This window comes from Mugil cephalus, chromosome 3 (genome assembly GCF_022458985.1).
Source record: "Mugil cephalus isolate CIBA_MC_2020 chromosome 3, CIBA_Mcephalus_1.1, whole genome shotgun sequence".
Taxonomy (NCBI): Eukaryota; Metazoa; Chordata; class Actinopteri; order Mugiliformes; family Mugilidae; genus Mugil; species Mugil cephalus.
The window spans coordinates 6,374,944-6,388,641 of record NC_061772.1 but is presented as its reverse complement, the minus strand read 5'-3'; the positions used below and the strand labels follow the sequence as shown (position 1 = coordinate 6,388,641).

Sequence of the window (13,698 nt, the reverse complement as noted above, 5' to 3'; positions counted from 1 at the left end):
TTCAGGTCTCCAACTGGCACCTTATAGCCAATGTGAATCAGTCATATTCTCAAAGAACAAACGAGCGATCAAAAGGCAATAATCAGAAGAATGTGTTAGACCTGATCCAGTTTTGGGACCATCTTACAAAGCTGTTGTTTGGTCCCGATCTGCATTCATCCAAATCATACATGAAACATCAGTTCTGGCTATCATCCTTTGTTGCATAGTAAAAGCCTTCTTTTTTATTTTTATAACCAAAAAAAAGGTGACAAATTAATTCTGCGGGGGGGGGGGGGGGGGGGGGGGGGGGGCTACAGAATGTGACATAGACTGAATGCCATAGAACAAACCATCTTGTGTATCAATATGTTCACCTTTCTTATGATACGCTGACATGTATGAACCTAATTTAGATGTTGTAGTAGTAAAATCTGCACACCAAAAACAGGTGCACAAATGTTTGCCCTCAAATTAAATCAGACGGGGTTAAACTATGGAATGGACAGCACATACTGTGGATATAAATATGGATGCGTTTAAATTAGGAAGGTCATTCTGCGTAATGAGTCTTAGCAAAGTGAAGGACCATCACAAACGTTTCAAAGATCCAGAAGTCCCTGATAACCGGTGTATTTAGGCCAAATCCGAACAATTTTTGGCACTTATGGTTGAGTTACATCACTGGAAAGTGCTATGCAGGCCCTACGTGGGCCAAATGTAACTGTAACTGTTACAGCCTCCTAACTAGCATTTATGTTTCTGTCAGGTAAAGTAATGAATTAGACACTATCTTTTGTCAAGTATTATAAGTATATAGATAACTAAATGAATTTATATACTTGGTTCATATTTTGAGGAAACAAAAATTTCCCATTCAGGTTAATCGGAGATCTGATGAGCATGAAGTCCACACTAAAGCCACTCTGGGCATTCCGGGAAACCAGTGCTTCTCTCTTTTGAAGGCGAAACGCATTCTTCTCCACAGATTTTAAATCCAGAAAGAGATTTACATGGAAGCGCATACACACTTTTGTGGGTTCAGTCATTGTATCAGTGTAGCCATCCATTCAGACACATGGCCCATGAGCAGGTGACTGCTGTGAATAAACTATTAAACATTGTGTGACTAAGTGGAAACCGAGAACCAGTGATGGCAGTGCACTTGACATCTCAGCCATTTAGATGCATAACATTTTATAATTAGTAGGCAATACGTGTTTGCAACTGCTATGCTGTGGCATAGTGAGGATGGGAAGAGAGAATTCCTTCTATTCACCCTCATCTGTGGTAAAGATAGACCAAGAAAAAAAAAGGTAAGGATGAAGGACCAGCTCTATTGCCTTTGGCTGGAATAAAGAGAGAAAATGAATGAAAATGGCAGCTCGGGGAGCTTTGTTGCGTGCCCTTTGCCCTGTTTCCTCTACGTGTAGTGACTTTGATTTTTGTGTTAGCACAAAACCTCTGATGTAAGAGGAGCAGTAGTTTAAATCTACATGCACGAATCAATTAGCTGGACGTCCGCCTGCTGCTGTGAAATATTCACATTTTTCACATTGCACCCATCGATTGCACACATCTTCCACGGAACACACTACTACACGTCCAGCTTTTTCCCTGCTGTTTTCTTTCGCACCGGTCAGCAAATGAGTGAATAGATTCAGTGTTGTGCTGTTCAGGTGCCTTGGACAAATCACACTGTCATCCATCCAGTGGTGCGGGCTGTTTCACATGAAGCTAGTGACACTCAGGGCACAGCCAGGCAGTGGAATTGGCCAGACTCCTGGATCCCCGTTAATGAATGAATTACACCGGAGGCAGTCCGTGGACGGACTCGCTCTCCCCTCTCCGTAGTGGTATAGTCCATATAGGAGAGCGTCTGGCTGCGCTCAGCCTCCCTTCTTCTTCTTCTTCTCCTCCTCCTCCTCCTCCTCCTCCACTTAACGGCGATCCCATTAGTTCGTGTTTGCATTGGGGAGAAGGGAGAGAGGAGAGCTTCGACATCGCCGCCTCACCACCTGGTCCAGCCTTCGCAGTGAGCCGGCGGATATGGAGGGAGTCAGCAGCAACAGGAGCATGTCTTACAGCAGATGGAGTTATGACAGGTAAGCGATATTTCTCCACAGTGACAGCTGTGCGGTCATGCAGGAGGCTGTTGCGTGTCGTGTTTATTGTCAAGGCCGGTGTGTTGTGGAGGCTCAGTCCGGTGGGAACCCCCCCTTGCGCAATTAGTTCGCAGGTGCACCGGGTTTGGAAATGGGAGATGTGCGGGCGATGTGAGTGTGTTAGTATGTGGCAGATATACGAGTCGTTCCATGGTATAGTAATAGCCATGGTATAGTTCACAAAATGCCTCCCTAAAACACTCCCATTGGAAAAGCTGGAGTGTTGATATTTTAGAATATTTCTTGACTTTTAAGGCTATCTATCTATCTATCTATCTATCTATCTATCTATCTATCTATCTATCTATCTATCTATCTATCTATCTATCTATCTATCTATCTACCATCACACCAACTACTATGAGCAGAAAAAGTGATAGTGTTCATCCCCTAAATGTTTTGAAATTAAAGGAGCAACGTCAGACTGAGGTGCTTCCTCCCCACTCCTGGACTAATTAGCCTGGAAGTTGGCACACTGTGTTTCAGCAGGGGTGACTGTCAGCAAGACCTCACATTTGGTGCAAATTCAAGCAGGCATGTGGCGCACAAACACAGACAGCACAGAGGACTGATAAACCCTCCCCGTATAGCCGCGGTGGTTCTGAGCAGCAATTTATTATTTATTTATTTATTTTTTCTTTTGAAAACTTCTTCTGTTTGGAACAGATTCGTGAGCTGTCCGATTGTTCATGACACACCCGCCCTCCAAAGGCTGGACACGAAAACAGCCAAATGTCACTTTTGTGTGCTGTCGCCGCCATAATGTCAGTTATAAGTGTGAATGAGTCAGTCACTCTGAATGGTCATGACTGGCGAAAATGGCTCCAACGTGGAGGAAGCATTGGGGGCGGAGGGGGATCACTGATCTGAGTTTATCCAGCAGGGCGATTGTTACAAACGTCTACAGAAGTAATTTTCTAGTCAAGAAACACTGGGTAACAAAATGAGTCCTTTCTCAGGCAGCATATTGGAATTCAGTGCATGGTTGGGAGTGCTTGTTACTTGATTGATCACCAGTACAGTAGAGGAGGTTTCACCTTGACAGCGCTGTATATGTTGGCTCAGATAACATAATTGGTATTCTGAATCTGTGCTTGGACATCCCAAGAGATTGTTGACCGAGCCAGTGGTCTCATAGCCTCCTCAGACATGTTGGAGTATCGACAGTGTTTACTGTGAGCAAACAGTTCTACGCTGCAAGATGTGCCAGAGTCTGAGTATCGAACGAGTATCGTTTGCTTCTCCACCATCTAATGTTTTCCCTCCAGGAAACCAGTTATTTGCCAGAGACAGATTGTTTTGCACCCAAACAGCCTATCTGCTAATGAACTGCTTCATCACAGTAACGCAACTTAGAATCGACCAGTTGAACAGACTGCTAAATCTTTCTTTAGGATCGAATTGAATAAACCAAACCATGTTATGAATGTACATTTTTTCGCAGGCTAGACATTAGCATCAGAGGTCAAATTTAAGTCAGTGGCATATCTAGCTACCTACTGCATTAGTAATCAAAAATCCTTAGTAAAGCCCGCACATAACGTGCCGTGCTCAGTCCATCCGAACGCTGCCTACGTGACATCTGTGAAGTTGTTTGTGTCCGCATTCTGCATCAGCTATCATCTGAGGACTCGGGGCAACAGTCAGCCCAGGGCCTCCCGTTCTGTGCAGCGGTCAGTCCTTACAGTCAAAGTAACAACAACTTGAGATGTGAAAATGTAGTTGATGATGAGAGACAGAACCTGTTGGTTTGGTTCCTGACAGAGTATGACAGGATGTTCTTCTTTTGCCCTCTACCTGGACTGTTTACCTGCATGCAGCCAAAGCGCACTCCAAAATGATTGACCATGTGTCAACACAAACTAAAGAACTGCAGGGTTCAAAATCTTGTTCCTTTCTAGATTCTGCATATTGATATATTCATGATATATTCATGGAATTTAGGAGGTAGAGGAGATGTACATATGTCATCCAGTGGTTTGGTCGAACTCTGTAACATGACAATAGAGTAACAACTGTAACAGACAAGTGTAAACATGAAAAGTATGGCAGGGTGGCTGTTACGTCCCTCTGCAGCCCAGCTGGCCTTGCAGTGACAGTGCATGTGTCTTTGGATGGTTCATTGGCTTAATTGTCATGTTAATCAGCCATGGTGTTCAGTTGGTATAACTAATGCTGAAAGTAGAAGACTTTCAGCCACCCTCGTCTCATCTGAGGTGACAAACAGTAAATGAGCAGCCCACAAACTGCCTAGGGCTACTTGATCACTGAATGTGAAGCTATGGAAGACTATTATTAACTACTACATAAACAGATAACAACTGACCATTCATATTTTAGCTGAAATATGACCCCCATAAATAATGCCACATAATAATGATGGCTGCATTCCACTAAGAGACAGTATTCCTTTTCTAGTGATGCTTCCCTGTCAAAGCCATCATTAGTACACTCGTACCTTTCCTTACTATGCACCTTCCACTTTCTCTCCTACGCCACTGCTGAAAAAAAATATTCTGAATCTATTCTCATTTTCTTTTGATACTAGATGATGTTCAGCCAGGATGAGCTTATTCATGCGTTCGTAGGTTTAAGACCATGTTGTATCATTGTGCTTTTGCAGGCGCTGGAGGAGCCTATTTGTTCACGGTGCAATCACACGGTGTCCTGGCACTTACTCAGTAAACACTGTATCCTAGAGATGGAGGAGCAGGGTGGTCTGACAAGATACAATTCAGCGCCTGCAGACCTCAACATTTTCATGTTTTCAGCCAAAGACAAAGGTTCATTTCAGTTTCCTTGTGTACAGTTTGCATGTTGTCCTTTTGCCTGTGTGGGTTTTCTATGGGTGGTTGTTTGTCTCTCTGTGTTAGCCCTGTCATAAACTAGAGACCTGACGAGGATGTACCCCGCCCCTCGATCAGTGACAGCTCACATAGGTCCCAGCTCCCCCCTGTGATCCTCTAATGATGAGTAGTAATGCAAAAAGGACGAATGGCTGGACATTGTGTTTGAATGTTCAACATAGGACAGATAATAAAGAATAAAGATTAAAAGTGCAACTTTATGAATAAAATATTTCTTAATTTCATCATGGGGTTTGGAGTTGAGTTGGATAGACATTTGACCCAGGTGAAAGCCACAGTTGATAAAAGAATAAAGATCTAGTTAAACCTCAAAGGCTCTCTTCTCTTCTCTTCTCTTCTCTTCTCTTCTCTTCTCTTCTCTTCTCTTCTCTTCTCTTCTCTTCTCTTCTCTTCTCTTCTCTTCTCTTATTAATGTGAATCAAATGCACACTAGCAGATCTCCTCCTGTGCTTTTGTTTCTTATAAATATATTATAGTGGTGTCAGTCTGGACAGTGATTTATCCAACAGACAGATGGGAGCAGGCTCAGTGGCCTATTTTATTTGCATAGAGGGAAGAGAACGTCTTTTCTCGGACTGTCTCAGTCTGCTTCAGACCTGCATACACACCGAGCTGAGGGTCTTATGGCGAAAAAGATCACATTGACAATTTCCTGTCCGGTATCAGTCGTTTATAAAATCCTGGCCATCTCTTATGATCTACACATTCAGGTGTTTGTGGAAAAGTTGAAGATAAAAATGGATTTTGGCTTTAGAATCAAGTCTTGTCCACTTTTAAACTAAATTGTTTGTGTATAAGTCAATTTCACTACTTTACTACTACTTTACTTCTTTACTATGAAATTAGTCTTATTGTTGCCCTAAATTCTGTTCTGGAGAATTTATTTTATCTTGTCTGAATCCATTGCAGAATGTACCTACAACAAACTGAACTAGCCTCACTGCATCAAGTCATTTTAAATGACACTCCTCTGGCTGCGCATGATTTTGACCCATATTGCCCCTGTTTGATTCCTAACATCGATGACGTTTCACAAATACTGTGTATTATCACGTGTTATTTCCAAGTTAATTGGCATTTGCATGTCTGCAGGGGTTTTTAATCTCAGCAGTTCCCATCAGACTTCGGCTGTGTTGCTGAAACTACTGGAAGAACACACTGAGATTTCCCTACTGTTCCAATGTGTTGTGTTATTGGGTATGCACCTGTAGTCATTCTCATTAGTTTTGTTTTGGTTTGCTCAGTGGATTATACTGTCAAGCTTGTATTATTATCAATGGATAACATTCAAGTGGGCTAATTTGAAATCTGTGCAACTGACTGAGGAGTTTAATATGCTGTTCTGACTATAATCCACATACAATAACCACTGATTAAAATATGCAACCAGCACTTCGAAAGAATTTGTTTTTCGGAGACGTTCTCATATTGTTTTCATCTTCTGATAAAGAGAAATTGAATTCAGATGAGATTAGATGAATTCAGCTGAGGTGAACTCAACTTGAAAATGAATTTTTCTGTGGTGTTGTCTGTTCAGCTTGTGATTTTTAGCATTGAGCACATAGAGAATAAAGCATAAAAAAATTAACCTGTTGCCAAGTACCCGATTTCAGACGGTGGTAACAAATAAATGGAGATCTCCTGAAGTGTTTGGGCCATTGTGGGTGGCTTTAAAGGTGACTAATTAGAGAATCGTGCAATTTAGGTGGAAACAAAATGATTCATCAATGTCCATCCAAGAAGATGATAATTTCATAATAAAAGAAGAAAATAAAAAAATAACATCAGATTTGAGAGTGGGCCAGAGGCAGAGAAAATGTTGAATGTGTTTGTCATGACAGTCCAGTCAAAGTTTGAAGAGATACATTTGCTCTGAATCGAAGTGTTGAACAGGCAAAGTGACTTGAGTTTTTCAGACTTGGTAGATCTCCACAGGTCTCTCCATTTTCAGAAATGTACGGTATAGTGCTCTTAGCAAAGGTATGATGACAATTGCTTTGCTTCAGTGCTAGTAGAAAAAGGGCCTTGAAGCTGCTGTCTACGACTGCCACAGTATAGTACACAAGAGCAGCTGACGTGACAGCTGAGTTCATAGAGTGTCAGAAACGTCCACGTGCTGTGAAGGCCTGTGCACGGTGCACAACAAAGATCAGTTTTGGACAATTCATCTCTCTAGCTTGATGCATGGGGTACATTGCAGCATCTGTAGAAGTTGATGTAGCATAAAAAAAAGTAAGCAAATACTGTGACATCCCTGTAGTTTTAACTTTACCGACATGGATGAAAGATGTTGTCATTTGCTCATTTGCTAGACCACTGACTTTTCATCTTAACAGCCCCCCATTGCACATGTAGTTCACAGCTGAGGCTCTGTCAGTTGTTTCTGTAGTAACCAGCGAGAGGAAAGGAAGAGCAGGCTTTTGTGTATATAGCTACACCTTTGGGGTTTGCCTGCCATCGGGTGGCAAATGGCTGTGATCATTTGCCGTGTCGAAAACCTGCATTTTGCAAAGAATCTGTCAATAGTTCTCATATATCTATGTTGGTTGTCCTCTCGGGAGCTGAATAAGCTTATTGTCAATATCAGATGTTTCCTGATTAAGAAATGTTCTTTGATTGTCATTAGTGGCACAATTGGCATTCAACTGTCACATATTATTTTCCGTCAACATTACAATTGAATGCAAAGGAAGCAAAATCCCATTTCTGGGATAATGGTGAGTTTTCTGTTTGCAAATGAATGATAAAGATAATGGCCCAAGCTGCAACAGACTGCAGATTCTACAATACGTAGCAAGCAGGCTGATTAAGGTAATTTAAGACAACAAACCAAAGGCGCAGAAGCACAGGCTGAGAGAACAGAGCACATGTTGTAATTTAATAAAAGAGAAATCAATTTATTGTAGTTTCTACCGTATTTTTGAGATTGTACAATCATCTTCCATACCGCTTAATCCTCACTAGGTCCAGCTGTCATCGGGCGAGAGGTGGGGTACACCCTGGACAGGTTACCAGTCTATCACAGGGCTAACACAGAGACAAACCACCATTCACACTCACACCTAGCGTCAATTTAGAGTCACCTATTAACCTGAGCAGCGTGTCTTTCGAGGAAAACCCACGCAGACACAGGGAGAACATGCAAACTCCATTTTGTACAGAAATCAGTCGGCGAGAAAACCACTGGATGTAGTGACTGTAGCTGCGGGTGAAGTGAAGCGCAAAGAACTTGAAGGTGGAGATAACAGAGAGAGTTTGTGAGGATGTCAAAGGCTGACAGCCTGTCATTACAATCCTTCGTCCGCAGGTAAAAATGAGGGATGACTTCGCTTCCGTGGTTGAGGCCGCATCGCTTACCATGCCGCTCACAAGTAGCGGCTGACATCAGGTGCAATGGTGGAGAAGCTACTCCTCTGACATCTCCCTCTGTGTTTTGGCGTGCTGTTGCTGACAGCGTCTGCTGTGGGGGAGAGGCTGCCAGGCTATGAGCTTTAAAAGCGAACGTGTCTGATGTGAGAAAAGAGGAGAAGTGGCTATGTTTGCAATTCACATGATTTCCAAATATGTGCTAATTGATGAAATTTTCTGGCAAGTGAACCCATTATACATTATACACACATTTTTTTTTTTGTACTGACAAATTATTATTATGTGTTATATGTTTTATACATTTTACGAAATCTCATATTATATTATATGTTTTCTAAAATGTCTAACTCAAATAAGACAGTTTGAACATATTGCTTTTTCCTTTGTTCCTTCAGCAAACATTTTAGACGCTCATGACAAAGGGCCTCTTAAACATCCCCCAGCGTCTCTTGATGAATATCTTAGCTCTGAAGTGGTTGAAAAGGTGATCACTTTTGTGGGAGAGTATGCCGGTGGTGCAGCTGAATGCTGGTGTTTGTGTGGAAAAATTTTAAAGGGATTCTGTCATTTCTTAGTGATATCTCATGTGAACAGAAAAATGTGATACTGTTTTATTCTGAGTCTAAAGGTTACAATTTCTCCCCATTTTCTCCCCAGAACTGAATTGGAATAATTAAGGATTTTAAAAGTAAAATGAAACATCTACACACAGTGACCTCTTAATCCTGGCTTTCAAAATGTCTTTTTGAGATTGTAAAAAAAAAAAAGAAGAAAAAAAAAAGAAAATTGTGTTCGGAGTCAGTGGAATTTAATTTACTTATAACCATTGTGCAGATTCAGATCTACTGAATGAACCTTGTGATCAGATTCACATTTTTCACCAAAACAAAGCCTCTGTTCTTGGGCTTGGAAAGCCAGCGTCATGGAAGAAATAGCATTGCCTCCCTTCATAAATGGTAATCATTATTAAGTGTTGTGACAGTGTTTGTAGCCTCCTCACTTTGATGCCTTCAGTGTCTTATTAAAACAGGAGAGGTTGTTGGTTCTCCTTCACATCAAAGTGGATTCGTGTTGAATTACCCTTTCAGCAGCAGGTGTGCTTTTGCAGCAGGAATCTGGAGCAGCGTGACAATCCAGCTGTGGCCTGGGTCTGCAAAGAGGGTTGGTCAAGAAAAATTTTTTACATAAAAAGTGGTAGTAAAAATTGCGGAATGGCGTTGCTTTTATTAGTACTTCATGTAAATTAGGAACCATCACTTTGTCCCATCGTAAAAAAAATGTACTTTATGATAGAAGGGCAGCTATGTTGCCAGTGAATATTCATTATCTTCAAATGTGAATATACTGAACCTTGAGTATTTATGAATTCATTCTTTCTTTTCCTCTGTAAGACTATTTTTACTCTTTTAGTTTTCTTACCTTCTAGATGGGCAGCAGCTAGTGGTAATCTCAAATGTAACATTATTCTGTTGTTTCACTATGTGATGTTTATCAGATCCACTCTGAAAGGAGCTATCTGTGTATGTGACAGTCATACATTTGCTCTAGATTCGAGTCGTGTTTATTGTCACTTCCACAATATGTTCTTAAAAGCATGCAAAGGTGTAAAGTGTTTCTCCTGGTCCGACTCTGCTACATATATACTGACAAGACACACACACACTGCACTGCTGCACTACTCTATCTACTACAACTCTACAACATTATGGCAACCTGGACTACACAATGATTTTCTGAACAGAAGATATACAGAATCTAAGAAGTGGAACTTTTTACTATACAGTAAATATACACCGCTATACACTACTATTGATATACACCGATCGGGCATAACATTATGACCGCTGGTAGAATAAGTAAATAACATTGACCATCTTGTGACTTTTCAGTGTTCTGTTGGGAATGTTTAGACCCCACCCCACAGCAATGACACTACTTGATGGCAGCAGCCATCCCCAGCAGGCTCTGGCCTCCAAATTCACTAGATCCCAAACTGATCAGGTATCTGTGTGATGATCCACAGAGTCCCCTCCCCTCAACCCATAGGACCCACCAACACTGTGTTACCAGTGTTACCTGTGTTCTCTGATGAGTCACAACTGTTTTGGAGGGAGACCTACACAATATTAGGCAGGTGGTGGTAAAGTTATAACTGATTGGTATGTGCAATGGTGCAATGTATAGAAAAACTGTAAGTTATTGTCGATATGTGCATCTACACAGAATAAGTGCCACTTTAAGCGCAACCTATACAATAAATGAAGGAATTAATTAATTAATACTGTCATCAGTAGATTCATCTGTACAGGCTAAAAATAGTATTTGTACCGATGACAGTGCTAACGAGTTCAAATTGCCACAGCTAGATGAAGCTAGATCATAGACAGTATCTCTAAAGACTGTGCATGCAAGTGTCCATCTTGTCGGAAAGTGACTTGTGCAATGTTTGGCAGAAGGGGGAACAGGCCGTGTAGATGGTGGGAGAGGTCATCTAGGAGGATGCTGGAAACTTTCCTGATGCACCTCGACCTGTAGACGGTAGATTTTTTTTTTTTTAATCAGAAACTGTGCAGTTTCCAAACCAGATGGTGATGGTGGTCGACAGAATGCTCTCGATGCCAGTGCACATGTAAACACAGAGTCGGTTTGGAAGCTGAGGCATATTGTACACACATATGGATTTCATTTAATTTATTTTAATACAAACATAGAGCATCGCTCCAGTACGAGTGCCTGAAAACACAAATTTTCAAAAAGCACTGACGCTGCACTAACTACATTCGCAATGGACTAACCCTGATAAGTTAGCGTAGTACAGTGCTGTAGCGGTTAGCACTGATGCCTCCCAGTAAGAAAGCTCTGGGTTTGAACCCACCAGCTCTTCTTGTGTCTGTGTGTTTGTTTTGTTTGTTTTTTTTACATGTGCTCTGACTTCCTCTCACCATCCAAAGACATCCTTGTTAGGTTAATTGTTACATGTGAGTGTGAATGGTTGTCTGTCTCTCTGTGTTAGCCCTGTGACAGACTTGAGACTAGTCCAGGTTGTACTCCGCCTCTGAACCAGTGACAGCTGGGATAGGCCCCAGCACGCTTGCAACCTTCCAGAGGAAAAGCGGTTACAGTAAATGAATGAATGAACTAAATGCGTCTTGGATAGGATATCCAAATGCGTTAAAGAAAAGCCACTGGACTTTTCAAACTCTTTTTGAATATACCTTTTAGAATGACTGAGAACATTCACAGGCAACTAACAGGAGTTATAATCACAATATTTTGGCACACAACCTAGGAATTTAGCTTTATTAATTAACAGTAATACATGAGAGCAGATGTACACATTCTTTTTATTCTTCTCTGTTCTGTTTGTATGTGCTTTCAGGTTGGTATGTTTGTTCTGTTGAGGAGGCATAGCTGCATTGTCCAAATAACCTCTGCTGCTTTCATGAGCTGCTTTCAGTTCTTGACCAACTATCAATCTATCCAGTGGAGGCAGCAGTCACCGGATTCTGACAAAATTGCTACTAGATTGTTTTTCTTTCCCAGAGTAGTACACTGTATTAATTCCAGCTGTTTTTACCTGCATTTTGGTTTACAACAAAGTGCCTCTGTGCTGGCACTCTCAGGCTTTTCTTCAAAAGGCAGATTTTCAGAATTGTGTTTTAGAAGATAAAACACTTACTCAATGATGACCACGGCTCTCCTCTACTTTACAAGCATCTTTAAGTATTTGCAATAAGACTTGGCAAACTGCCAGGCATAACTGTAGCTGCAAGGGCATTACATTTGCCTCACTCACTTTCATTGGTCATTTTGGCACGTGTATTACTGGTTTCCATAAACTCTACTGAAAACGTGTGCTCACACAGTGGCTTCTCCAGCCAAGAATAGTTAAATACATCATCCTAAAACTGTTGTATTGAAGGATAATTATAAACATCTCCTGCAACTGAGGAGGTAACACTAAAACCACAGTTTGCTCTGCTGCCAGCTGGCAAAGTTTTGTCCACTTGATATTAGTTGTAATGGCAAATCCAGAGATTTATCTTTGAACTCAATGCCTCCCCTCGTCTCTACGGAGTGTTTAGCTTCTTTTAGCACGTTGTTTTAGTGCCCATACTGTGTAAGCTTACTCTCATAGCTCTTATCAACCCAGTTTCCAGCTGTACCAGGCAGCTTGTTTTCAGTGAAAAGGCAGACAGCCCCACTGCAGGTGTGTACCTGCCCAGCATCAAACAGACACTCATCTGTCAACAGAGGTTTAGCAACTAAAGAGCCAGATATTTCCCCTGGGAGTTGGTTTAGACCAAAAGAAGTGCTTGTATTCATCCAGCAGCCTGGAACAAGGCTCCAAATAATGCTAGTGTTGTCCATTTACTTTATGTAGTGGTAAAATAACTATAACAGATATTGGCATAAAACCATTGTGTGGATGCCAGTTGAGATGATAAACTCACAGACAACTGTCACCTGAATCTGCAGCTCTGAGCTTGTTGTTTAGCTCACTCCTGCAACTTAGCTGTTGTTTCTGCTCCCAGCAGGCACCAGTTTTCAGTGAACATTATATCTAAAAAGCAATTGTATACCACCTGTTCAGCGAAACGTGATTGGCAATTAGCTGGTGGACATATTTCTGTCAGTTTCACAGAGCGGCCAGGCCACAAATGAACCATGTCATTGCTTTCTTTGTAGGCAAATATATGAATAACCCACTATTTGCTGACAGGTATCATGTCAAAAGATGTCAAGAAGCAAGCAAAGGCAACTAAGAAGATAATACCAGAAGCATACATTTTTTACAAATACACATAGTAATAATTAATACATATATATGTGTACAATAGAATAATAATAAAAAAAAGTGTTTGTGATTTTTTTTTAGGGGTGGGGCTTAACGGATGCCAAACATATAAAAACACTGTAGCTTGTAGATAGCGGTTAGCATATTTCAGTGTATGTTTTGGCAGGAATGGACAAGGAAAACACATATTTTAGACAATATACTAATACACCCACTCTCCGAGACTGTGAGTATTATTTTAAAAAGCTGACTCTGACTGATGACTATTGACTATATTCTCCGACCCTTACACTGGATGGACAATTTGACCAAATGAGGACACAGAGGGGACAAAGTCTGGTCTGGCCTCTCCAACAAAGAAATTACTAATAAGTAATAAGTACCTAATAAGTAGGTGGAACCACTGTGGAGGGTAATGTAGTAAATGCAACCTCTGCTTGGACACCTGTGAAACACAGAACTAACGTTGCGTTAGCTTGCTGTTAGCATTACCATTAACATGTAACAGGAATCCCCTAAA

At 41.3% G+C, this 13,698-nt stretch overlaps 1 protein-coding gene across 1 annotated transcript in view; it reads left to right on the top strand.

The window, feature by feature from the left end:
- The first annotated feature begins 1,770 nt into the window (after positions 1–1,770).
- tub (TUB bipartite transcription factor) overlaps positions 1,771–13,698 on the top strand; it is a 42,320-nt gene continuing 30,392 nt past the window's right edge. Inside the window, exon 1 of the mRNA XM_047581475.1 lies at positions 1,771–2,084. Coding sequence (XP_047437431.1) covers positions 2,029–2,084 — 56 coding nt within the window. The 5' untranslated portion in view covers positions 1,771–2,028. The remainder of the gene's footprint in view (positions 2,085–13,698) is intronic.